The sequence below is a fragment of the Microcebus murinus genome, chromosome 11 (assembly GCF_040939455.1).
Source record: "Microcebus murinus isolate Inina chromosome 11, M.murinus_Inina_mat1.0, whole genome shotgun sequence".
NCBI lineage: Eukaryota > Metazoa > Chordata > Mammalia > Primates > Cheirogaleidae > Microcebus > Microcebus murinus.
Window position 1 is genome coordinate 52,712,999 of NC_134114.1, and position 27,445 is coordinate 52,740,443.

General features: G+C 37.0%; 1 protein-coding gene across 4 annotated transcripts in view; it reads left to right on the forward strand.

Annotated features, from left to right (window-relative positions):
• Nucleotides 1-27,445, forward strand: part of ARHGEF28 (Rho guanine nucleotide exchange factor 28) — a 289,794-nt gene that overhangs the window by 198,111 nt on the left and 64,238 nt on the right. For 2 of the 4 annotated variants that reach the window (XM_012783522.3, XM_012783566.3), the window contains 11 exons: nt 1,950-2,157; nt 5,028-5,139; nt 8,081-8,158; nt 8,777-8,819; nt 13,143-13,266; nt 13,596-13,728; nt 20,549-20,604; nt 21,646-21,694; nt 23,536-23,680; nt 23,761-23,888; nt 25,110-25,250. In XM_012783522.3, the coding sequence (XP_012638976.2) occupies nt 1,950-2,157; nt 5,028-5,139; nt 8,081-8,158; nt 8,777-8,819; nt 13,143-13,266; nt 13,596-13,728; nt 20,549-20,604; nt 21,646-21,694; nt 23,536-23,680; nt 23,761-23,888; nt 25,110-25,250 (1,217 nt within the window). The remainder of the gene's footprint in view (nt 1-1,949; nt 2,158-5,027; nt 5,140-8,080; nt 8,159-8,776; nt 8,820-13,142; nt 13,267-13,595; nt 13,729-20,548; nt 20,605-21,645; nt 21,695-23,535; nt 23,681-23,760; nt 23,889-25,109; nt 25,251-27,445) is intronic. The other 2 variants (XM_012783544.3, XM_012783578.3) reach the window with 1 other exon arrangement.

Sequence of the window (27,445 nt, forward strand, 5' to 3'; positions counted from 1 at the left end):
ATTCTAAAATTTGCATTTTTCAAGCCTTTGTTTTTACTACAGTCCACAGTGAGAGATGCATGATACACTGTGAATCTCTCCCCCAACTCCCACAAAATTTAAGTGAAGTTCTATGAAATACATGTGGAATGTATTCTGATATTTTCTAGTCTTTGTTATTTTAAAAGGGAATTCTGGGTATAACCTAATGAATTGATTTCATATCCCACTAATGGGATTTAGGAAGACACTGTTGTAAAATGAGAACCTGGAGATAATCCTGAAGAATATTGTGTTTGCTGCCAATATCTTAGGTTATTAGCTAACAAAGAAGAGTTATAGCCTAATTTGATTAATAGGAAAAAATATTTTGTAGAATGAAAAATAAAATACTAGTACTTCTAGGATGCATTCACAGCGATGGAGAAATGCTGTCTGTAACTGGAAAAGCTTTGTGCTAGAATAGGATGTTAATGCAGGCCACCAATGTCTTAAAGAACTAATTTTTATCAGTACAGAGACCACAAGTTGAAAGACAAATGCAGAAGGATAAGACATCAGCAAGTTTTGCCCTCCCCTTAATGTGTCCTTCAACCCTCAGGTTTTTATTGTATTAGGAAACTACATAACATCTTGAAATACCTGTGATTATATTTCTGTAACATTCAAAGCACCAACATTTATCAGGAAGGTTTTCTTGACAATAAGTTTCAGTTTTTTTAATGCAAAATAATCCAATGAATCCTAAGATATTTGGATGCTCGATTGAGATAAAGTGTGGAGTCCACTTCCAATTTGTCCTTTTTTTCTCAATGTCAAGGTGAAGGGCCCTACATGAGTTCTTGAAGGAGAAAAATCCCACTTTGGAAATACTTAGTGGTACCACTTGAAGCGTTTATGTACTGCAGGGTTTTCTGGTACCCAGGAGTGCTCATAAAATTGTTCATGGATTGGAAACTGATCTAAGTGTTTGTATGAGAGGCACGTATAATAAGGCCTCTAAGAGTCATATAGTTTATTAAATTGATATTCTATGTCCATTAAGTAGCCTATGGCTTTTAAAGAAAAATAACCCAAACGAGTTAATTCAAAGTTTCATTTTCTGATTCTTTGTATTTCAAAATTAAGATAGTTTCATTATATTGTTATTAAAATTTTAACTCCAGAACTGTTAACAACCTACAAAAAATACATTTAGAAATGTATCGTGCATTAACATGCCCATGAAAGCTGTTGGTTTGTGTGGTTTAAAATGTAATGTTATGGAATGAAACTGGAATGCAGAAGGTCAAATTCTTTCCTTTTAATTTTATGGTTATGAAAGTTAAATGAGGAAAGAAAAGTTGTTGTCAAGCAGAATTACTACCTGGTTCTGAGGTGGATTTTTCACAGGAATCATTTTTAAAAATCTCTACAAATGTTAATTTAGTATGGCATGTTTGGCCCTTGTGCGAGACTTGTTTCTGAACTATGTTGTGACACAAGTCTGAGGTGAGTCCTTCACAGCTCTCTCCTTAGTGTGCCCTGCCCTCCTGAGCTCCCCAGCTGGGGGACACAGGAGACAATGCCACACTGCATATTCTCATGTGCAAATCCCCCCAGTGGCTGTTTGGTCTGCATTTTAAATATTCAAAGGGTTACTATTGGGGACTTCTAATAATTACATTTACAAAACAGAAATGGTGAGGTTAGTGCTAACTCAAACTGACTTTCCTTTCTTAAGGTAATTGAAATGGCTTTTGCTAGGTAAAAATATTTATTTGGGGAATATAATGTTTTGTTTTAAAAGAGATTTGGAAGGAGGAAAAAATTATTAAAAGCGAATTAAATATTATTTGGAAATTAAATGAATACCCATCATACCTCACAGCAATAAGAGAATCTGAATTCAGAGAAATAGAAACCAGCGACTGTCTGTCTGCTTTCTTGGTTGATTGTTTACTTATTTACTTACTTGCCTTGTCCTTTAGTTCTAGCCTTGATGCTTTGGATGCTGACAGTGAAGGGGAAGGGCATTCTGAGCAGTTACACAGCTGCTACACTCCAGTGTCTCAGAGTTCTTCGAGAACTGGGCTTCCTAGTGGGGATGAATTGGATTCTTTTGAGGCCAACGCGGAACCGGATTTTAATATCTCCAGGGCTGAATCACTTTCTCTGTCAAGTAATCTGCAGTCAAAGGTATTCTTATTGATATTAATTTGGTTTATTATTAAATGTGGAGAATATGTTGTTTAAATCCATTCCTCTCTATCTAAACGACAAATTGTGTTTTATTCACACATATGAATTATTTTTTTGGAGACTCATATGATATCTGCTTGAGTCTGTTTTTTTAATCTCTCCTACTCTGTTTTAATTTTTATAGTCCTTATAGTCCTATAGTGGCTGCTTTATGTTTTCATTAATTTACCATGAGTACATACTATCTTTTACAGACTCAGAAAATTTTACCATTTTATACAATAATTTCTACCATCATCCCTTAAAGGGAGAAAAACTGGTAGTATTAAATGAGCTTAAGTGATCGAACTTGTTTTGCTCACATAAATTTTTACTTGGTTCAGGTAATGAGGTGTTAGTAAGGTAGAGGTGATGTTAAGCATTCCTAGCCGTGTGAACTAATCTGGAACATCATAAACTTTGACAACTTTTCCATAGGAGTCAGGTTTTCTCCTGTTAGCAGTTTCACATTTGAGTTTCACTTTGTTGTGCTTTTTTCTTTTTTTTTTAAACTAAATACATTGTTCAAATCTTACAAGGAAAACCCTTTTATGTTTGATGTATGTTTTCTTTTTATTTGATTTCTGTTATTGTCCACTTGTTTTCTTTTTTTTTTTGTTTTTTGTTTTTTGTTTTTTTTTTGTTTTTTTTTTTTTTTTTTGAGACAGAGTCTCACTTTGTTGCCCAGGCTAGAGTGAGTGGCGTGGCATCAGCCTGGCTCACAGCAACCTCAATCTCCGGGGCTCAGCGATCCTTCTGCCTCAGCCTCCCAAGTAGCTGGGACTATAGGCATGTGCCACCATGCCCGGATAATTTTTTTTTGTATATATATTTTTAGTTGGTCAATTAATTTCTTTCTATTTTTGGTAGAGACGGGGTCTTGCTCAGGCTGGTTTCGAACTCCTGACCTTGAGCAATCCGCCCGCCTCGGCCTCCCAAAGTGCTAGGATTACAGGCGTGAGCTACCGCGCCCGGCCCACACTTGTTTTCTTTTTAAGTTTATTTAGTTAAGTTTACTTCTGTATGTGTGCCAATGTGTGCTGTGGCCAAACTTCTCTTACTATGAACACATAGTTGTTATGATAATGCCTTATTTTTTATAGCATGCTCTAAAATATATAAAATGTGTTTTATAAATATACAAAATATATGATTTTCTCATAACTTGCCTGGAACACAAGTAGTGCTTTTATTTGATATCTTGAGCAGGTATGGTTCTGGAAAAGGTAGAGTTTTGTCCAGGTTGGTGATAAAGTTGGAACTCAAATTTAGGTCTTCTGACCACAGATCGTGGGTCCTTTTCCCCTCAGCCTGTAGAGCTGTCATAATCTTTCCAACCTAAAGGTCATGTGCTATTTCTAGACAATAAGAAATGGGTACAGTTGTTAATGTAGACACTTCTTAGTTTTGCATTTTGAATGGAATTGTGAAACACTCATCATTATTTGACATGAAAAATAATTTAGTTTTTGTGAAACAGTTTCATGTTGCTCACTTTTAATAAGAATCTGTCCTATAAATATATCTTGCCTTGCCTCTGTTATTACCTAGTATAACTTTTTCTCAAAGGGTTTTGGACAATTTTCAACATTCCATTGTCATGAAAAAATGATTACCGTAAATGACTTAAATGGAGAGGATGGCATTGGCTAGGGCCCTTTGTGGCCAGCTCACTGTCCGGGTTATATGACAGCTCAGGCTGGACTTGACATTCGGGCGGTGAGTGCTCCCTGATAAGACAGTTGAGAGCCATAGCCCAAGGCCCTTTGAAACAAGGTCAGGTTTCTATGTTCTACTTTCCTTTAGGCTCTTTAACTAAACCAATGAACTTAGGGTAACCATGCATCTTCACTTACGGGGAACAGAAGAGACCAGTGCTTATAAAGGACAGTTTCTGATGTCTTAATTTTAGTAAAGAATTTGCATTATTTTCTTTTAGCCTTTAAGTGATACCTGAAAAATACCTGGGCAGGATCAATCCTAAGACATTTATGGGATAGGAGTTGGGTACCATTAATGGCTTTAAGGCAGTTCTATTGCATATTCATTAAAATTTTCTGGAACATGTAAGAAAACCATGTTTTAATGATCTTGCCATCTTGCATTTTTCATGTATATTGCCAATATAATAGAAATAATATGTAATTGGGAAAACAGGAACAAAAATGGCAGGTCATTTAAAAGGAATGATATTAAAGATATATAAATCAGTGATATTCAAACATCACCTCAGGAAGTGCCAAATGGAAGTTCTATTGAAAAATGAGCACAGAGCAGAAAGATTTGTATAGCGATTGGGCGCCTTTTCCCCAGAGTCTACAGCTAACACTATAAATTTATGTAGGTATTTGGAAGTTTAAAAACTCTTACAATTATAAGTGGCTATTTCTCTACCTTCTGATGATTGTTAAATATAGAGGTCTCAGTTAATACAGAATTTTGTTTGAATGCTACAGTATAAAATGACAAAATAACAACTCAGGTACAAATAAGTCAAAATCATTGTTGAGTATGTAGAGAAAAAGTCATTGGACATAATTTTTCATTTTTAACCAAATTGATTAGAATATCATAATTGTATCCTCATGTATATATAGCAACTATTTCCGAAAATACAAGTTTGCTAAAGCATTAAAAAGACAATAACATTTTCAAAGTTATGAGAGGCAGACAGAAACCAATAATTAATAAAATCATGTTAGAAATGTTCAAGTTGAATCTTCTTTCAAAGATGCTGACATTCATTTGGTAACATTCAGGGTGAACACACACTTTCAAGTCTCATGTAGTTTGTATTTTTTTTTTAACTTTATTTTGATCACTTTTAGGAATCATTGCTTTCTGGAGTCCGCTCACGTTCCTACTCCTGCTCATCACCCAAAATTTCTTTAGGAAAAGCTCAGCTGGTGCGTGATTTTACAGTGTGCAATTCAAGTGAAGGTGAGCATTATTTACCATTTGCTTTGAAAACATTCTATTCCACAACAGATTTTCAGTTAGTATAAGTACATAAAATATACAAGAACAGAAGGCAAGAATTTTCAATTCTGTATTCATAGTTGATTTTTTTAAGCTTGGAAAAATTCTTTTCTCATTGGATATCAGTCAGGTTATAGATTTGAGTTTGATGAAATTACAAATATATACACACCTCTCTGGTGCTTTATTCTTTGAATAAAATGTTTTTCTCAAGTATAGTGTAAACTAGAATTGATTCTACATACATTATTGTGAGGGCTTTAGAGGATTTTATATAAGTAAATTATATAAATTACTTTTGTCCTATATATATAAATTGCTGCAATAATTCAATTCCTCAGAGCCAAAGTATTGCAAAATGGATTTTTTTTCTTTCTTTATTTAGCAAGGGACTTTTGAGAGTTGAAATAACATACTTGCAACACAAGTAAATATATCTCAACATTTTTTGTGGTAATGTAAACAACTAGAGATATAACTCTTATACAATAAATTTTTAATTTTAATATAGTAAATATATAAAAGGATGCATATCATAAGCATATAGGCTAATGGATTTTCAAGTGAATTCAGATTTATAAATAGAATAATTAAGTATAATTTACAGCTAGCTACACCTGTAGCCATGTTCAGCGGTTGCACCCATTTTCTACTATATTTTAAAATGTAATTATGTCATACTTTTTGTATTGAGAGTATGAAATAATAAAAGTATATAATAATTACATATAAAGGCATATTTGAAAGTATTCATGCTGATATATAATACATAGCATTATAATAAAATTTTTGTTAATGTATTAGATGCCTTTCTTGTCAATTATCCTAAACAGTCTTAAAAGATTCAGAAAGCAAGAGATGTGCTTGGGTATTCTCAGTTTCCCAATATACAGTGATTAAAATGAGGTTTACTTTATTCCTCCTTCTCTTTTTCCTTATTCTTGCTTTATTACATTGTTATTATTATTATTTTGTATGTTTATGCCATGTGTAACAATACCAAAAACATAATCTTTGTGCTTGGAACTGCCATCCTAAATGAGGTCTTAAATATGGTAGATGTTTAATGAATATTTGTTGAATGAATATGATAGACAAGATACATAAAATACAAAAGAATGCTACTATATGTTTTCCCCCCCTTTTCTGGGATATGTTATTAGCGGAGAAGACAGCAAGACTCATAATAAATGTCAGTTTATATTTTGGAGTGAGAAGTTAGAAAGCAGTTCTAAGAGAAAGTAAGAAAGGTTACAACCACCTTGAGAGAGAACAGGATAAAGAAGATAAATCGAATTTGTTCTGGATTTTTGCTTTTCATTTCATGAGCCTTTTTGGGGTCTCCAGGTCTTCCCAGCCTTAGTTTAGGTTGAGATTCCTTTTAATTGCAGTTTGTTATCTTTTCACTGATAGTCCTACCTGGTGAATTAACTTTACACTGGTAGTATTTGGAAAACATGTTTAAGTTTCCTGTATAATGTGCAAAATGATGGCCTTGCCTTTATATCTGTGGTGTCCCTGACTTCTGAAGCCAGATGGCTCTAAAGTTTGAAATTATTAACCAGATCACTGAGAGGATATTGATTCTTTACAAGGCAAAAGAGCTCTAATTTATTTATTCTTTGATAAACAAGGAAGGATATCTTTGTCTTATATATAAACCTTCAATCTTTTCATTTGAGTTAAAAAGAATAAAAGGGTGACATCAATTCCTTTCGTTTTTCAGTAAATAAAACTTTGTCTTTAGACCATATATTTAAAGACACTGCTATTTTGATGAAGTTTGATATTATCCAGAAGTTAATAGCTACAACCAGGCAATTTGCATTGAGGCTATACACTAAATATACAAAGATTCCAGTGGATAGAACTGTATGGTTGCAAAGATTTGGATTGATACCATTTAGGTCAGCCACAACCATAGGGCTATGAAGAATAACTCCTGATGAAGAAGAGATAATTTAAAGTATGTTTATGCAATCAAAGCACAAGTGTGAAAGCTTGCCTAGTTCAAAGATATATTCTAATGCTTCATTGTTTAGTTTGCTTAGATTAATAAAAAGTAAATTGACATTTGTGTTGCTGTAAATCCTCTCTTGATGAGTTTTCAATAGTCCTGAAAAGTTTTACTATTTGAACAGAGGCCAAGTTTCCTTTTGCCTCAGTGGGCAGCTCCCATTTATGAGCTGTAACCCAGATATACAAAGATAATGTGCTTTTTCAGTCATTTTTATTTGTGATGTTCTTTCGTCTTTGTCACTTCCGAAAGATTACTATCATTTCTTGTGGCTTTTTTTTTGGGGGGGGGGGAGCCAAGAGTACAATGGTGGCAACTTTATTATTCAATGTTTGTAAACATAAAACAAAATCCAGTTTTATGGTACATTGTGGATTTAGACAAAAAGGAACATTATCAATATTAAAATGCAATTGCAGCCTATGGTCAAAAACGTTCTACATTTAAGAATTTCAGGAGTGAAGTAAACATGCCTCGATGGTTACTGTGAACTGATAGATAGAAAAGTATTAGATTTTGACCGGTTGCTTGAGTCTCTTCTATTTACAGCTTGGATATGTGCTATATTTGTAGCTCGATATATCCAGGATATGTGGCTTATTCTTTTGGTACCTCAGCCTGTTTACAATAAGAATAAGGATTTCTGCCTAGGACTTAATTTAAGGGACATTTAATAATGGCTATAAAATAAAGCCTTCACATTCTTCAGAGTGGATCTTCTATTACATACAAGATAGTTTTAGGTATAGCATTGATACCTACACATTTCAGGGGATATTTATTTGTTTTCATCCTTATATGTCTGGTCCATTTCCCTTTGCAACCTACTTTTGCCCCTTCACTGTTGTGGATTGTAATGGTAAAGAATTTGTCCCTGCTCTGTAGATGGTGTGCTCCACAGTGGCCGTTCCCTCCTTCAGTCTCTCTCACTGTCTAGCTCAGTGTCTCTGCTCCATCCCCGTAGTAAGTACCCCATTCTCCAAACAAGATGGCGCTAAGCTGCTTGCATGAGCCTGCCCTTCTGCCCACCACCAGCCCAATGGGAAAGGCGGTTCTCCCTTTCCCACGAGCCACAAAGCACATCTCTGAACCTGCTGCCACTAGGATCTTATAAAGGCATTGCAGCTATATTAAAATGGGCTCTCTTATGCTGGACTTCAAGACTCTTCCTTTGAGCTTTGCTAAAAAGCAGTTAAGATAGTGACTGATTCTGTACGTTGGGGGATTAGAGTTCTGAATAAGGGATGAAGCTCTGGTGCAAAGTATCGAAAAGTACAGACCTAATTTTCTGCTATTTTGAAAATGTTTGCTGTCCCTTGCTGATGCTAACTTAGTTCTTAAAGTCATTAGATGTTGCCATATTTTGGCTGCCGCCTCCTCCTCGTTTCCAAACTAGGAAAAGTAATAAAAATATCCAGAGCAATGCCCTACTTAAATAAGATTACTCGTTTTCTCATTTTTTTCTAACCAGTAGTGTGAAGCATATAATGAAAAATAAGGTTGAGTGTGTGCATTTCAGACTAACATGTGATTGATAGTTTGTCTGCCTTAGTTTTCATTTTATTGTTCTGTATCTTATAGAGCAAAGAGCTTACAGCTTGCCGGAGCCACCAGGAGAGAAAAGGTACTTTAACTGTTTTAATTTTTCTGAGGGATTTCTTGATCCATCTTTGGAAATGTCTGTACATTGTTCTTGATATCTGTTTAATATTGTGTGAGTAGTTTCCCTTTGCTCCCTGTGTGATCTGTATCAGCACAGACCTCCCAGCCCTCTCCTTTCAGTCCTCAGGAATGCAAACCTCAGGACTGGGGACAGGATGCTCTATTTTAGGTTATTTTCAAAGTCAGATACCTCCCATGTACAGGACCAGGGGGAGCAATGTGAGGATCACGTGCTTTAGCAAAGCAACAGGTTTTCTCCAGGGCTGTTCTGCCACGACAAGAGGACTTAACCCAGTAACAGGCCCCTGAGTCTCTCTTTATGGATTCTTGCTTAGCAGTGTTCAATTTGAAACAAAGAATACACAATGCAGAATACTTTCAAGCATGATTAGTTTCCTGGATGATATGCAGATTTAAAACCTTGCCACCTAAGCTTCTTTTTTTCCTATGAAGTAAAATGGTTCCTGGAATAAAGCTTGGGAAGCAGAATAGTGTGCAAGCCTGATCGTTGGGTTCTCTCTGTCCTGAATGAATAACTAACTGTTCATGCGTCACACTGTGAAATAGCCCTGGGGTTATGTGCAAAACAAGTGCCAGAAATGGCAAAAATGTTTGGGTTTTAAGAGACCATCTGAAAAAGAGTAAAATGGAGTTGAATTTTGCTGATATTAATGCTAAAACTCTGAAACCTTTTAATATATAGATCGAGATGAACTTTTTATTTTAAATCTCAGAATAAAAGTGTGAATAAAGAAAAAGCCTCCTTTGGTTCATTTCTATTTTTTTTTTTTGAAACTAGAAAGTTTCAAATAATATAAACAGATGAAGACTAAGAATGCCCTTAAACTTAGGATGATGATGACATTGTGACAGTGACAATGATGATGATGATGATGATGATATCAGAAGCAATAGTAACTGACAGTTATTGGATGTTTGCATGTGCCTTGTACTATTCCAAGCAGCCTACATTTATTACTTCATTTAAGCAATTTACTTCCTAATTCAGGAAATTAATCATCATCTTTGTCATCATTTTGCTTAGCAGTCTTCTCCCTGCCATCTTTTTAACAATTAGAGAAGTAATGGACTGATTATAAAGATTTTTAAAAAGTGAAAAATACTTATTTTCCATTAGGAGAAAGATTTACTACTGGAGGAGCCAATGTCATACTAGGTTAAATAGTCACCTATAAGATATTTTAACTTGAATAGGATATATATGGAGTCACTTTCTCTCTGATTCTTCATTTTCTATCCCTCCTGGGGTTTTTTCTTTTTTATTCTTTAATCTTTCTTGGTCTATATCCAAAAGCATCTGACTCTCTCTATCATATCCCTAGATGTATCTAGTAGAGTGGATCTTTCATCCCACCTATTTTATTCTTGATATCTTATTGGATATGCCAATAAAATTCCCAGCTATACCTAATGCTTTTGTTTGGTCATGTTGTGGATAGTTACCTAGGGAATTGTCTTCTTTGAAATTTTGTTATTTATATTAATCACTGAGTTTCTAGAAAAGGATACATCCAGGTAAAAGGGGACTCACTACAGGCTCATTTAAGCAGACAATCTGTCTATTCCAATTTCTTAAAGATTGTATGGAATGACTCAGTTATTTTATTGTCACCATCTACCTTGAGTCTATTACATCCATCTCCTCCTCCTCTTATTTTTAAATTCGAGTATCTGAGTGTTTAAAGAACTTCCACTGTGTTGATTTTCAATTTGCATGGTAGAAACTTCTTTTAATGCTTTAGATGCTCAGTTATTTAAAAAATAGAAGGTTATAAATATATAATAGATTAAGGATTCAAATATTGAGGATCCATATTCCTCTTAATATATTTTAAATACCTGTTACCTATTAAAAAGGAAATATCAGGAGAAGAATAGGACTTGTAAAAGTTTATTGTGAGTGATTCCATTGCTTATCAAACTAATAATAGAGATTGGACCTTTTTGTTCTGGGATGTTGGAAAAAACTTAATTTTTCCAGATTCTTATAAATTTAAAAGCTATTTAAATTTTATTGTGAAATAAGTTGAGGATTATTCTTTTCTGAGTTTCTGTCTAAAGTACCTAATTATATATATATATATATATATATATATATATATATATATATATATATGAATACCACATAGTTCAATTAGATTTGAAACATGGAATCAATCAACCTTCTACATTTGCCCAGAGGCTATACAGTGTTACCTGTTCTCATAATCTGTTAGTGGATCACATTTACTAGGTTAGGTGGTGGCTCTCAGTTTTTATTATTTAGTGTTTCAGCATTTTTATGTTTACTTTGTTATCTCTCAGGTCTTACCAACTTTGAGTTTAAAAGGTTAAATGGTATGGTTTTACATCGTTTTGTAGAAGTACATAGGATATATGGTAAATTGTAGTGCATTTATAGGTTTTGGATCAAAACAGAAATTGTTCTTGATACACTCTTTTGTAACAGGGGAATTGGGAGTAGAGTTGGGTAACCAATACTTATTTTCTTATTTGGGACAGTTTGGTTGTGTTCCTGCTGGGAAGTAGGGTAGAGACTTCTTGACCTCAAGATCCACGTTGACCTGACCATTCTTAAATTCTGAGATTTAGGTCTCTTCTCCATACTTCTCTTAGACACTGGGTTGCATTTGGTGGGGGTCACAGAAGGTATTCCATGAGAGGATTCCTTCCAAGCTCTCAAATTACGAAAGTGATCCTACTGAATGTTATGATATGAGTTACTCAGATTAGGATGGCTAAGAATCAGAGGCTATGGGAAATTTCAGATTATATTAACCAGTCCAGTTATCTTAGGCAAAAATAACTAGAGCTGGTATGAAAGGGAAAAGGAAACTTTTGTTTGAGGTCCTTTCAGTACTCTCTGTCTTCATAGGGTATATTCAATTCTATTCACTTCCTTTTTCTTCTAACTTTTCAAATGTTTTCTCTAGGGAGTAAACCCAATATGGTTCACTGTACAGGATTTGAGTAGCAGGACACACACTATCCTGTCTATGGCTTTAGATCTTCAAGGTCAAGAGGCAGCTCTGAAGCCATTGGTTATTTTTTTCTAAATGAATCCCTAGGTTTGTACTCTACAGTACCTAATATAGAGTTTAAATAACTTAAATTTTTATTATCATGTATACTAGGTAAGTGCATATTAAAATGTGGGAAGGGGTTTTTGAAATAATTTAAGCCTGCCATTAATTAGATAAAAAAAGCTGAAGTCCTAGAGAGTTGTCATTGAAAGGAACATTTTTATAAAATGTAATCATATATACTTTGGTATATATTAATAATATGGTTGCTTTTAAATATTTCCCAGAGTTAAATGTGTTAGCCACGAAAGCTGAAAATTGAGAAGTTTAGGGAGTAGGAGAGACTTTAGTTAGGAAATATTCATTATCAAAATAATCTACAAAAGTGATATCTGGTTTGATATAACACTTAGGTTGATTTTTTTAATACGTTTCTCTCTCTCTCAGTAATAATGTTAGAAATATGAGATTATTAGAGGGAGCTCTAGGGGGAAATATAATTCACAGTTTGTGTTTTTTTTTTCCTAGACCATGATTAGATGGGTTAGAATAAAATAAATGATGTTCAGTATATTCATGGATTGGGTACAGTTACCTCTAGCTTGCTTCTTATTTGGGGGATCATCCACAGCCTTCTCTTCTCTACAACCTAGAAAGTCTCAGATTGCAAATAGCCTGATTGAGTGGGAGAGACTGAACCAAGAGGCAGACGGTCTGTTTCTCAGGCTTTATCAACAAAGGAAATATGTGTCTACTGAGTGTTATCTCTGTGTTCCCAAAACAAATAAAATCTACTTTCATATTATTGTTTATTTGGCTCTCTGTGCCCTAGGAAATTTCTATTAACATAGTAAATAGGAAGATGAGTGTTTTCAGCATAAAATTGTAAGTGTAAGATTTTCTTTATTTCCCCAATATTTTATTACAAAAATTTTCAGATATACAGAAAATTTGAAAGAATTGTGTACTGAGTACTCATTTCCTACCATCTAGATTCTACAATTGTTAACATTGTGAGATAGTTGCCTTATCACATGTCTATTCACCTATCCATCCATCTATAAGGTATATTTCTAACAGAGAGTTTCTTTCTCTTTAGAACAAACATTAAAAACTGAAAATATATATATATGCACACACATTTACACACACACACACACACACACATATATATATATATATGCTGTTCTTTGCTTCCTCTTTAGGTCCTATAAGCCATGATAACATATTCTTTTTTGTAGAATTCAGGAAGAAGAATGGGATAAATACATCATACCTGCAAAATCAGAATCTGAGAAATATAAAGTAAGCAGAACTTTCAGCTTCCTCATGAACAGGATGACTAGTCCTCGGAATAAATCTAAGGTAATTAAGATTCTGCACCTGTTTTCTGTAAAGCATAAATGGCTTAGTTTCTCAGCAATTAATATAGTTTCCACTTTCCCCTTAAAATCACTTTAGATTTCATGTGCACCAATTTCTTATGGAATATTGTCCACGTCATTAGAAATTTAGGGCAACTATATCTTGGGGAATATTACATTTTGGTGTCATTGTGCTCCCAGTGTGCAGCCTTATATTCTGACAGAAAACAGAGAGAGTTTGCTTATATGACTTCTATAATAAGGTTGGCTCATGGCATTTCCCTTTTATTATTTCCCCCCACTTTCCTGCTGCTGCTGCTGTATCTGAAGACAAAAAGCAAGGATGCCAAAGACAAAGAGAAACTGAATCGACATCAGTTTGTCCCAGGAACATTCTCTGGGGTTCTCCAGTGTTCGGTTTGTGATAAAACACTCCTGGGGAAAGAGTCATTCCAGTGTTCCAGTAAGTTCTCAGGTCTAGTGTGTGCTGTCTTTGCATTTTGTCCCCTCAGACAGTGAGTTTCCTGAGAATGAAGTCATTGCTAAATACATTTACATAAACTTCCTTTCTAGTGCCAGACACAGGATTGAACAGTTTACCTAGCAATGACTGATACTTGTTGGTACATTTCATCCATCACTGATGGCCTCCCTGAACCTCAGACTTGTATACCTCACTGCTACTTGATGTCTCCACTTGGATGTCTCAAGAACATCTCAAACGTTATGTATCTAAAACCTAGCTCCTGACCTCCGCCTCCTGTGCTCACCTGAAAGCTGATCTTTCAGTTAATGGCGACTCCATCATTCCAACCAGATGCTCATGCCAGAAATTTTTGGAGTACATCTTTATACCTCTGTTTTCCTTACATCCTATGTCCATCAGCAATCCGCTTGGCTCTTCTTTAAAAAACATATAGAATCCAGCCACTTGTAACCCCTTCTACTGTTATCACTCTGGTCTAAAGCCATCATTTCCACAGTGTTCCAACTGGTCTTCTTGTGCTTTTAACTCCCTAAAGTCTGTTAAAGTCTCAAAGCATCAGCCACAGTGAGCTTGTCAAGGCATACATCCCTGCATTCAAAATCTTCCAGTGGCTCCCTTTCCCCCAAGTAGCTGCAAGGCCCCGCATGATCTGTCCCCTCCACCCCTTCTCCCCTTTGTTCCCTCTGCTCCAGCCTCACTGGCATCTTTGCTGTTCTGCCTTATCACCATTTAACTTAGTATACATCTTACATATTGATTTTGTGGTCTGTCTCCTTCACCATAAGTGCTACAGCGGTTGGATTTTTGTCTGTTGTATTTGTTGTCTGCTGTATCCACAGTGGCTAGAACAATGTCTGGTAATAGTAGGTACTTGGTAAATATTTATTGAATGAAAGAATGATTCAGAGAAAAAGAATTCAGGCCCAGACAGGTGCAATTCATGGTCTTTTTTGGTAGCCAGAATTGGGGGAATATTTGGGAGTTGGGATGAGAGCACAAAGGGAGGAGAAGAGCAGGGGAAGCTTACATGTAAAGTTCCTAGTTAAATTCCTAGAACATGATTGAATTAAACATTTTAAATATTATATCTATAGTTGTACATCTGATGAAAATATAATCTGCACATGGCATTAGAAGCACATAAGACTTTTCTTCTTATAGTTGACACTGTCTTTAATTATCGCATGTTTGAATTTTGCTTTCCTGGAAGATTTGACTTCTTTCTTTCACTGGATCTGAAATAGGATCAAGCTGCTCACATGTGGCTTAGTTAGCCAATTTTTAGAGATTTGCTCTTAGTGTTGTGTGTGGCTTGTCCCTGGCTTGCCGACACCCCAGAGCAGGCTATCTGTGTGGTGGGCTATGTTTCAGCACAGATTATCTGTGCAGTAGGCATATGTCATGTAAGTTGTTGCTTCACCCTTGTTTATGGGACGTGACCCCTTTGCTTGTGCCCCCAGCCACAGCCAAGGACATTCTCTCCCCTATTTTTATGATGGACTCCTGGGGTTGGACAATCTCCATTCCCTGCTTTTAAAATTTTTTTTTATTACCTCATATTATGGGGGTACAAATATTGTTAGGGTTACATATCTTGCCCCTGCCCCCCCATTCCCTGCTTTAATGCCTGTTCCTGCCACTTCTTCATTCGCCATTTGCATTCTGGCGTCTATCCATAATACTTAACAGAAATTCTGCTTTTGACAGACACTTGGGTCACTTTCTAGTCATCCGAGGGTCTTTCCTCGTCACTCACTGGCCTCTCTCCTGTTTTCATGTTGACATCCCTTCTTTCAGGCAAGTGCTTTCCTCTTTTCCAAGGCACGCTCCTCTGCTGTTCTACCACCTGGATTTTCTCCTGTTTCCTAACTCTAGGTGCCCTTCAAACTTAATTCCTGGGCATTTATTCATTTTCTCTTTATTGTTTCTAAGTGTGGTCACCTAGTCTTATATTCTAAAGTACCATATTCAGACCTATTCCTTGCAGATGAATGTCTTCATCCCTCGCTTTATACTTCTATATTCCCAGTTGTCTAGAGGCTGAGCACCATGTAATTTAAGGCCACTTTTGAGAATTATGGTAGAACAACAGGTATGAACCAAGACTGTCGCAGGTGCAGGGGCTCCCAGGGTGACCTACATGTGGACATCATCACCCAGAGATTTCACTGTCTCCCAGACCCAACATGTTTGAAACTGACCACAAAATCAACATGCAAAAGGGTACCTTCCTGCTTGTGTTAATGGCACCATGAGCTTCAACTTTGGACATGTCACTTCCACTTTCCTTTCCCTCCCTGCCCCCTAGTCAGTGTCATTTGGTCACTGTCCTTTCCCTTCTCACTGTCACCACTCTGGGAGATTCTCATCACCACCTGCTGGACTGCTGAGAGTGAATGGTGTAGTTTCCCTCTCTCCAGGTGTTTTCACATGCAATAAATGATCAATACTTTGACCACATTAATCTTTGTAAAACACCATGTTCATCAGCCCACGTGAATGTAAGGGCTTCTCTCTCTTGTGTTTACTGGCTAAGCCTGAGTTCTTCCCATGGGTGTTCAGGTCCCTCATCTGTGACCTGCTAACTGGTCCCTCGTTGCCTCTTCAGCCTTAGTGTACAGGTGAGGCTGTGTCAGGCTGCTGCCCTTTCCTCAGGCCGCAGGTGATTTCTGGACTCTGCCATTTTGCTTGTGGTGATCTCCCTTCTCTCAGTTTCCCCTACTCCTCTAGTGGATCAAATATTGTACCTCCTCTTTGGAGGTCTTCCCTGACCACTGTGGCCCAAATTCCTGCCCATCACTTTTATGAACTATTTATCCTGTTTTGTTTTAGTACTGGGTTATGTACAATCTGTTTGGGCTTTAACTACTAACATAGACTTTGAGTGTCTTAAGGACTATAATCTTATAATGACTCTTATGTAGGCCCTACAGCAGCTCTCATAGATTCAGCTTCAGCACTCATGGGTGGTTGACGGCTAACAAAGCCCAGGGAGTGAGAGCCCACTGAAAGTTAAACTTTCGCAGTAAAGAATACATTGGATCATATTGAGTTGATGAGGTGGATTGTGTCGGAGGTTGTAGTGGAAGATAGAAATTGCTGAAATTACCTAGGATATATTTAGCTTTAAAACAGTCATTGCTTTTTTAAAAAAATAGTATTCATAGAAGATTAAAAATTTAAGGAGAAAGTTAAAATTATTCAAAATTTTACCACATAGAAGAAATTGCTATTAGTATTTTGGTGGAGTCCCTGCTAACCATAAAAAATTATATCAGCTTTTAATGCTAATGTTTCATTTATGCTAACATCAAACATATTTATTATTACATATTTAAGTTTTTCCTAATTTTTTCACAGCATAAATAATGTGGCAATGTGAGCATTCTTTTGTACATACCACTGTCCACATCTTTGATCATTGGCTTAGGTTAAATTCTTTTTTATTGTTTTTTGAGATAAGGTCTCACTCTGTCTCCCTAGCTAGAGTGCAGTGGGGTTATCATAGCTCACTGTAATCTCACACTCCTAGGCTCAAGCAATCCTCCTGCATCAGCCTTCCAAGTAGCTGGGACTACAGGTATACACCACCATGTCTGGCTAATTTTTAAAATTTTTTGTACAGACAGTCTTGGACAGGCTGGTTGCAAACTCCTGGCCTCAAGCAATCTTTCCCCCTTGGCCATCCAAAGTGCTTGGATTATAGGTGTGAGCCACCTGGCCTGGCCAGATTAAATTCTTGAATCAGTGTGAGTGACTCAAAGTGTACATTTGATTTCCTCTTTAACTCACAATTTTTAGAGAAGGAGCTTTAAGATTTACAGGCTTTTTTTTCAGCGGGGATATTTGTGGTTTAAACTTTGCTTATTAATATTAAGTTTTTTTTACATGGAGAAATAAAATATGACATGTACAATCTCTGCTGTTTTAGGTAAGTAATCCTATTCCATGGGTGTATTTTTGTTTTTAATTGTGAAGGTTAATATTTCTAATCTTAAAAACGTGATAAGATGTAAAACTACACATGATACCATATAAATATTCAAAATTCTGGACATTTTTCCTCTATTAAAGCCTGAGTTGCTAATTGTCCACAAATTATATTTCTATCAAATTCTCCATGTTTATAAATAGGTTTCATTGCTTATATTTTGATGTTACATTATTTGGTACACAGAAGTTTACAAATCACACTGTCATTGTAGGTTTAACTTTAATCAAAATAAAATTACCCTTGTAATGCCCTTATGCCTTTTGCATTGAATTTGACTTTGTCTAACCTTAATATTCTTCTTGTTCCTACTAAGTGTATTAATATTTCCCTTAACTAGTTCTGTGTTTTTGATTTGGGGTGTGTGTCTTTAATTTAGCTAAAGGTACTCTAATGTAACTGAAAGACCTTGTTTTATAACAAGAGTTTTTAAAAATTTATATTTAATTTTACAACTACCAACTATCTTTTATAGTTCCTTGCTATTTTTCTTAATATCTGATATAGCTATTTAGACCACGTATTGTTTGCTTTTATCTTCTCCAGGGATTTGGCAAGATATGATCTTTTAATATCAACTAATAATTGCTTTAAGACTGTATAAGGCTAGAATTTAATACTCTTTTATTTCCCTTATGTTTACCCTTACTCCCTGGCTCTGTTAGTATACTGAATTAATTATTAAATTATTCTTTTTACATTGTATGTCTAATCTTTCGAGGATAAATTTCTGTTTCAAAAAAAAGTTAACATTTTTATTCAGTTCTGTGTCTATGTGTACAATAATTTTTTAGATATGATTCTTTGATTAGTTGTTTTACTGCTCCACTTTAACTCCTTTTTTGTTTTTACTATAGCAGATCCATTTTTGAACCCTTAATTTTGATTCTGATCTCAGTAGCCTAAAATAAGATTGATCTGTTGATCTGAAATCTTATCTACCTAAGGATATATCATTGCTTCCTTCATATAAGAGAAACAACTTACGTAGCTAAATGAATTCTTGGGCCCAAATCTTTTTCCTGTAGTACTCTGTTAGCATTGGTCTGATATATTTGGGCATTTACTATTGTAGTTAGTGGAGAAGTCTAGGGCCTGCTTGACTTACTCTTTTGTTGGCAACCCCTTTTTTCTGCCTAGGTACTTTAGGACTTTTAGTTTTTGAATCATATGGATATTTTCAGGATGTCATTATAGAAGAGGTGCTCATTTAATTATTTTTCTTAGAAAACAGTGAGACCTTTTTGATTTTCCTTTTTGAGTGCTTTTTCAGTTTTTTAAAATTCTTGTCTGTTGTAGCTTTGACTGTTCTTACTTCTGATCTAATTTTTGTGGTTTCTTCCTTGGATAAGTGCGATCTATGCTTTCTGTGTTCTTTGTCTGACGTCTTCTATTGTATAATTCTGTCTTCTCCGCACTCTGGAGGGAATCTTTCAAGTTTAAGTTCATAGCCCCGCTTTAGTGTCTTTCTCACACTGATTCTTCTCAGTTCAGTTGAGATTCTGCTCTTGCCCATTAGCTTCCTTGCAGGCCTTGCTTGTCTCACAAAGCTCTATTTTCCTCTCATCCTGTTGGCCTCATTTCATTCACATCCTGTTCTCTCTTCATGGCCTTTTGGTCTATTTTATTGAAGCTCTGTGTTCTGTTTCTTATGGAGCATACTTTTCCAGTATCTAAATTTTCTGTGTCTGGATTTAGTATTCAGCGGCTTGTTCTTCCAGTGAATTTTCAGTGTAACTGTTCTGTGGTATCTCATAGCTTCTACTTTTTCCCCTTATTTACTTGTTGCGGAATGAGGGAAAAAACCCATCTAACTTCGATGTTTACCACCAGGGCCAGTAGGTGGAGTAGCCTCAGGCCCTGCTCCCTGGCCACTGAGGTGTTAGCTTAAAGGCCTCCTCAGACCTGCAGCTGGAGGCCGTTCTAGGGCTCAGCTTCCTGCCCTGGTCTCGGTGGGTCTTTGGTACTTACCCATCGTGGCTTCAATGGACCTAAATGGGATCTTCTTTCTTTACAGAAGAATTCCTTCTACAAAAGTTTCTAATTCACCCAGGCTCCTCCTTCCGTGATTCAGTGTGTGGGGATAGGGGCTGTGGGGCGGGACGGGAGAGGGGGCAAGAAGATGACACCCTGGCAGGAAGCAAGCCCCACACTGCACGCCCTTCTGTGAGGACAGCCTGGGTCTCCCTGCCCGTCGGCAAAGAGGGACAGGGAGAGAATTCCCTTACCTTCTTCCAGTGAGATGAGGCGCCTTGTTTTATGACATAGAACATGGGCACAGGGCCAACTTTTCTCATTTAATTTGCCTACTTCAAACTTCCAGTTAGTGGGAATTCCTGCGGCAGCTTGACGATACATTTTTTTCAGCATTGTTTTGAGTTCATTTTCTTTCTTTTTATATCATAGGCATCTTACCTGGTATGGGAGTGGAGGGTTGCTGCCAGCCAGGTGTCAGGGGTCTCTTATGGTTTAGCACACATAATAGGGAGTGAGTTCTCAGGCAGACTCAGAAATGTCACAGAAGTATATTTCATGCATAATTTCAGGTTTAATGGATAAGACCAGGTGCAGAAAGGGAAAAAAACATCTCCAAAAAACTAAAATATCAACAGTGTGCTTGTGCTTGAGTGATGGAGCTACATGTGATTTAAATATTTTTCTTTCCTTCTTAATTAAGTTTTCTAAATATTTGTAATGTCTAGATGTTATTTTTATGATGACCGGTAAAAGCATGATATAGTCTTACTCATTTTCACATTAACTTACATAAGATGGATGTTTATATATCTTTTTCCTTTATTTCAGACTGTAATGCAAATGTACACAAGGGTTGTAAAGATGCCACCCCTTCGTGTAGCAAGGTAATCTCTGTCATCTGTGAATATTACTTGTTTATATCCTGCTTGGTTACTTCATATGATCTGTTTGAGCTTTTACTCTTCTATTGCTGTCTAGATTCGTTTCTAAAGTGATCACTGCAGGGATAAGACATGTTTACAGTGTGTAGTTACTTAACTGTATGCTTTTAGAAATAGCAGGAAAGCTCAAGTCTGGCCATTTGTGCTGTATGGGGTGGCAGGTTAGGCTTTCTGTACAGACCTGCTTGGTTTACCAGCACAAACCCTGAGTGCACATAAATGAAGCTTAGAGCAATAAATCGCAAGCATCACAGTCGCTGGAGGACCTGTTAAGACAAGTGTCTGGGCCCCACTCCCAGAATTTCTGATTCCATAGATCTGGGGCAGAGCCTGAGAAAGTACATTTCTAACAGCTTCCCAGGCGATGCTGATGCTGCTGGTTCTGAGACCCCACTTTGAGAACCACAGGCCTAGAAGAATGTTCTCTGTGTTTGGCAGTGGGATTGAGTAGATGAAGGCATCTAGGATTCTCTCCCTTTCTTTCCCTCTGTACAGTGATGTCAAGAATGATGATAATTCAGAGGGAAGGAGTTATACACCTCTGTGTTGATTGAAACACATATTGTGTCAGATTGTAGAACTGAGAGCTTTCCGGATAGTGACATTTCAGTGCTCGAAGTGGTTGTGTCCTGCAGGCAGGAGGAATAGTAAGGAGTAGGAAAAAGCAAGAAGGAGAAGGGTGGTATTGATAGAAACTCCCCTTTTAGCATGGTCTGGTCACATGACCTGGAGATGTCTAGTTTCCCTGAAGCTTTTAATGAAGCCAGGAGTATTCATGAGGCACCCCTTCGTTAAAACTTGCACATTTTATTATCATCACATTTTGTTTCTCATTGCATTTAATGTCTTTTTCTTTGAATTCCTCTTTGAAATAAAATAACAAAAACGATACAGATAAGAATCCTGTTCTGTGTAACTGTGGACATTCTTGCAGTCCACTGGCGCTTTGATCTTACTTTATGTGTTTCTAATATTCTTTACCAGAAATTCCAGGAGAAATATAACAAGAACAAACCACAGACCATCCTTGGAAGTAAGTGATGTGGAAAACGACAAGAATTTTTTATAATTTAATACATACCACACATTTTTCCGTTGTAAAAATACCTTCTTTTGTTTTCTCATTTGCCCAGTTATTTCTTTTATAGCATATGCTTGGCATAATTTTTAGTTTTTATAAAGAGGTCAAGAAGGATATAAACTTCTCTGCCAGCCTAAGAGCTTTTGCATCATATGTACCACATGACTCTTTGTATTAGAAAGGGCTATAAGGAGAAGGCATTACCAGTTGCCTCAATTCTAAGATGCTGTCTAGAGGAATATGCTGTCTTGATTTATGAACGATCTTTTGGGGAACAGAGAAACCCACTAAATATACATAATTTTATGTTTTCCTAGCAGCAGCACATATTTATGTATACAAATATACTCCACATTCTTCTTAAGAATCACAAAGTTTGGTGGAAAAAATTTTCAAGTTTGGAGTCTGTAGATTCCTATCAGTCCCTGTTGTCCATTACCATGGTGACCTAGTGCCTTGATTAGCTGTGCTGGAGGCCTCAATCTCATTAGCACCTTTAGAATGACAGTGAAGTTTCAAGGCATGCTGGGGTTTTGTTAACATGGCCCTGTTTTTTCCTGAATTGTATATTGCTGAAACTTAAGCAATTACTCTTGAAAATAATTGGTGGCATTTGAAATTTTTTTTTACATTGCATGCAAGAACCGGTCACACCATTGTCTCCTAGGTTTGAAAATCTTTTTTCTTCCCTGGGAGAGATTTTGCAATTTCTTCTGCCTCAAGTTGCATTGCTTGACTGTGGCAGGAATTTTAAGTACATGGCAACTTTCATTTCAAAGCTATAACAAAGTGTGACTGATATTTTAAAAACCACTTCAATCACGGGACAATTGGGTATGCAAATTCATGGTCACATGCTATTGGGTGTGATGTTATACTAGGTAAAGTGAATGCAGGCATCACAGCTGTCGCGTTGCTTACTCCCCTGCCTTGACCCCGGCAGTCTCTTAGATATCAGTTGTAAGGCACTTCTCTATTTCACACGGTTAAGCATGAAAGTAAAAAGCATCTTTGAATTGGCAAAATGCCATATATTTCACCTCTTTACATGGAGTTAGAATAAAATTAAATCATACATGTATGCGTAAAATCCTTTGTAACACCTTAAGATCTATTTAAATCTTTTTTCCCCTTTTGCTTGAGAATGTATATGCTACAGCTATAATATGAGACTGAAATATTTCCTGAGAGTCATTTATAGCATAGATATAAATGCATCTATGCCTAGACATTTTTGAACTGACCAGAAAAGCATAGAAGCACTATGTCATTTTTCCATATGTGAGAGAAAACAGCCCAGCTTGGCTTACAGGTTTCATTTGCCTGAGATCCTTATACCATAAAGAATAGACTCCCCGGCATCATTCCATTCCACTGACATGCTCTGTGTGTGTATGCTTATTTATATACACAGTATGCATTCTAGTAATAGTGCTAATAACACCTTGCCTCTGTTTACAGCTGGCTCAAAGGAGTACAGCAGTAATTTATGGAAAAGCTGGCCCAGTGTTTCCCCATGCCATTTTCTTGTTTGTTTGTGCAATCCTGAACTCTTGCAGACTCCAGTGGAGATGCAGAAGCAGGCCTGCAGCCTGAGTATCAGGAGGCTGTGCAATGGAAGGGATACTTGAAGCAAGTGTCAGGGCGTAGCAGAGACTTGTTTCAAGGCTGCGCATGTGACACATTAGAAGTGGTTGTTCAAGGGCTTAGCTTTCTGCCTTTTAAGTGACTACCTTTACTTGTAATTACCATCGTCTATGGAAACCACATGAAGCATCTATTCTGATTTCCAGATTCTTCATTTAGAGACATCCCACAGCCTGCCCTCTCTCTGCACCCTTCTTCTTCCATGCCTATCGGATTGCCAGCTGGAAGGAAGGAAACTGCAGGGCAGGTCCATCCCTTGTCCAGAAGTGTTCCGGGCACTACCTTGGAAAGGTAAGGCTTAGTGTGTTTTTAAATCTTAACAGCTCAGAGAGGCTGCTGGGGTTAACTTTTCTCCCCATCCTCCCTCCTAGCTTCAGGAGGTCAGTGACATCCTTGGAGTCTGAGAGTGACAGTAACAACTGCAGAAGCAGGTCTCATTCGGATGAGCTGCTACAGTCCGTGGGTTCTTCTCCCTCCACGGAGTCTTTCATAATGGAAGGTGAGAAGACACATTTGCGTTTATTTGTATTTCTGTGAGCGCTTGCCAAAGGAATATTTTATGAAGGCTATAAGGTTGAAGCATATTCTTTTGTTCTTTTTAGAAGAATTCTGTTTCATGGTGTCTCTTTGGTATAGGTTCTACTTTTTAAAAGAGTGAAAATTTAGCCCTAGAGGAAACAACTAGATAGTGGCCAAGAAAATGTGATGCAACTTTTAAATGCACACATACTGAAGAAATATGTCACAAGCATAAATGAAAAGGATGAAATACATTGTATGCTTATCATTAAAGAGTGTTTTATAGCTATTGATGAATTGGAATAGAATCCTACATTAAAAACATAGACTTTAGTTAGTTAAGACTAGTCTTGCCTGAATCTCTGGGATGCTTATTCTCATCTTTTGCTTGCTACTTCTAGGGGAATAAGAACACTTCTAAATTCGTATTTTATAGGACAAGACTTGATCTGGGGAATTGGTCTTTGTATCCAAGCTGCATCAATAAGTGAGGAAGAACCAAACAGAAGGAGAATAGTGACAGGAGAGAGGAGTAGACTTTGCCCCAGGAACCCATTTTTAAAATTTTAATCTTAAGCCTTTAAATTCATTGTCATCTCATCTTTACTGCTCTGAGCTAGAATTTCTGTAATGAGTGCCATTTGAGTAAGTAGAGTTTAGTTTTCCTGAAAGGGGTGTGTGGGTGCATAAGCAATTCTAACAGAGAATCTGCACTCTCTTCCAACTCTAGTCTTTACACTCCCCTTCATGTCTTGCCAAGCTGGGAGCAAATCTCATGGGCAAGTACAAAATTCAGATTTGAGCAAACAGTGCAAATAACCTGGGGCAGAAGAAATCAGCAGGTTCAAGAATCTGTGGGTGCATTATGGACTCTGAAGGTTACCAAAAATAAAACGAAAATAGAGCCGGCCAAAACAAACAAACAAAAGAATCCTCAAATGTCTCCCCACCCCATATACACAATTACTATTTTCATATCTGAGTCTTCTTTCCTTCCATGAAAGCTGTCTTGACTTGGACCATTTTGTTAGTCTAGTTTTCAGATGTTTCAACTTCACATCAATCATATTTTGGGCTATTGCTCCTGTGTTAGTGGCGGGTTTATTTAGTGTGAGGAGTCCAGAGACATGGGCACTTAAGGAGGTCTGTTGGTGTGGTGTGTTACTTTGCTTAGGGCTTTTCTTTTCTAAACATGTATTAGATGTCGTGGATTCTTCTCTGTGGAGTGACCTCAGCAGTGATGCCCAGGAGTTTGAAGCAGAATCTTGGAGTCTTGTGGTGGATCCCTCATTTTGTAGTAGGCAGGAGAAGGATGTCATCAAAAGACAGGATGTCATTTTTGGTAAGCATTTCAAATATGCTCTTTGGGCTGAAACTGTGGTGTAGAGAAAAGAAGCATGGCATTTGAAACCATATAAACCTGGGTTAAATCCCAGTTCTGTCATTTTCCTTTTTTCATTCATTCATTAATTTATCTTTCAGAATACTACTGAGGTACAAATGTTTAGGTGACATAAATTGCCTTTGCACTGCCTGAGTCAGAGCTACAAGCATGCCCATCCCCCAGGCAGTGCACACCACACCCATTAGGTGTGAAGGTACCCATCCCCTCCTCCCCCCTCCCACCTGCCCAATACCCAGTGAATGATACATACATATGTGTACATAATCAATTAGTACTAATTTGATGGTGAGTACATGTGGTCTTTGTTTTTCCATTCTTGTGATACTTAGGAGAATGGGTGCCAGCTCCATCCTGGATAATACAAGAGGTGTTAGTTTTACCATTTGCTCTTTACCTGAAATCAGATAAATTATTTAACATGCCTGTACCTCAGTTTCTACATCTATAAAATGGGGATAATAATACTCAGGCTTAAAATGTTGTTGTGAGGCTTAAATGAGGCACCCTATCAACCTGGTACAGAGCAAATTTAATTTCTCATACCCCTTTCAAGTTTACTTAGGTTTGAACTACACTTTCTTACCTCCTCTATGTCAGAATCACAGTGAACTTTCACACATTTTAATGTGGGGTAGACAGGGTTCCTGCACATGGCCTTACAGTTTGGCTGCATGTTCCAGGAGGGCCGTGCATAGACACAGCAGCACACGCAGCCGCACTTGGACTAGGGCAGAGTTCCACCGTGTGCTGCAGTCCTGAGTACAGACTTCAACTGTGATAAGATTGTACGATTTCATGCTATTTGCGGGGGAGGCCATCTGGATTAGGGAAAGTTAAATTATGGACTAATTAGGGAAAAAAATGAAGTTTTAAGAAATTTCAAGTACAAAGTAGATGCTAAAAAGGAGTTCCAAGAAGGTACACAGTTTTACAAATGAGATCAGCTTTTAGTTTTCACTAATCCTGTGTATGCAGGTATGGGCCAAAACATCCTTGGGCAATGAGAATACCTTCTCACCTGCCTCAGGTGGTGGTTCTGCAGGTCGGGCGAGATGGTGTGCCAGCCTGCTTTGAAATCTGCCGGGGGCCATATAGATGGGAGTTACTCTGGAAAGGAAGATTCTCAAGCAATTTATATTATCCTGTCATTTTTCTTCATTTCTTTATAATTTCATGTGTTATTAAAAATAATCTCACCCATTTGGGATGAATTATCACACACAGCATAGTCTTTGGTGTCAGAAAGGTTTGTGTTCCATGGCAAATCCTTCACCCTCTTCTTCCTCACTGTTTCCCTTTTATTTATTTATTTTCTTTCTTCCACCCTATCCCCCCACCTCCCCACCTCACTGTTTTCCTCTTAAAGAGGAAGAAAAGCATTACTATTGGGGGGGGGGTCATCATGGATAAATGAATTAAAGGATTAAATGAAATGATATGGGTAAGGGCTTAGCACAGAGTAGGCACTAAAAACATGGTAGGAAATAATGAAACTTAAAGGTTGGTGGATTCTGAAGGAAAGAGGTTTTTGTTTATTATAATATAATAAACAAAACTATGTTTAGACTTATTTACTTTCTGTGACTGATATTTAGATTCTTTCTCAAAACATACAATATGTTTGGAGATATCCATTAATGTAGAACTGGTACTTCTGGTACGCCCATAAATTTTGGAGTTGTTATTTTCTCTCAGGATGCGTTTTTAAAATTGAGATATAATTTACACACCATAAAAATTACCCCTTTGCAGTGTACAACCTAGTGGTTTTTAGTGTATTCACAAAGTTGTGCAACTGTTAAGCACTGTCTGATTTCGGAACATTTGCATCACTTCAAACAGAAATCCTGCAGCCATTGTAGGTCACTTTCCATTTCCCCCTCCCACCAGCCTCTGGCAACCATGGATCTACTTCTTGTCTCTGTAGATGTGCCTATTCTGGACATTTCACATGAATGGTACAATATGTGGTCTTTTGTGCCTGCCTTCTGTTACTTAGCATAATGTTTTTGAGGTTCATCCTGGTTGTAATATATAGGTAATCCATTCCTTTTTATGGCTGATATTCCATTTTGTTTATCTAATCATCAGTTGATGGATATTTTGGGTTTTTCCACTTTTGGGATTGTATG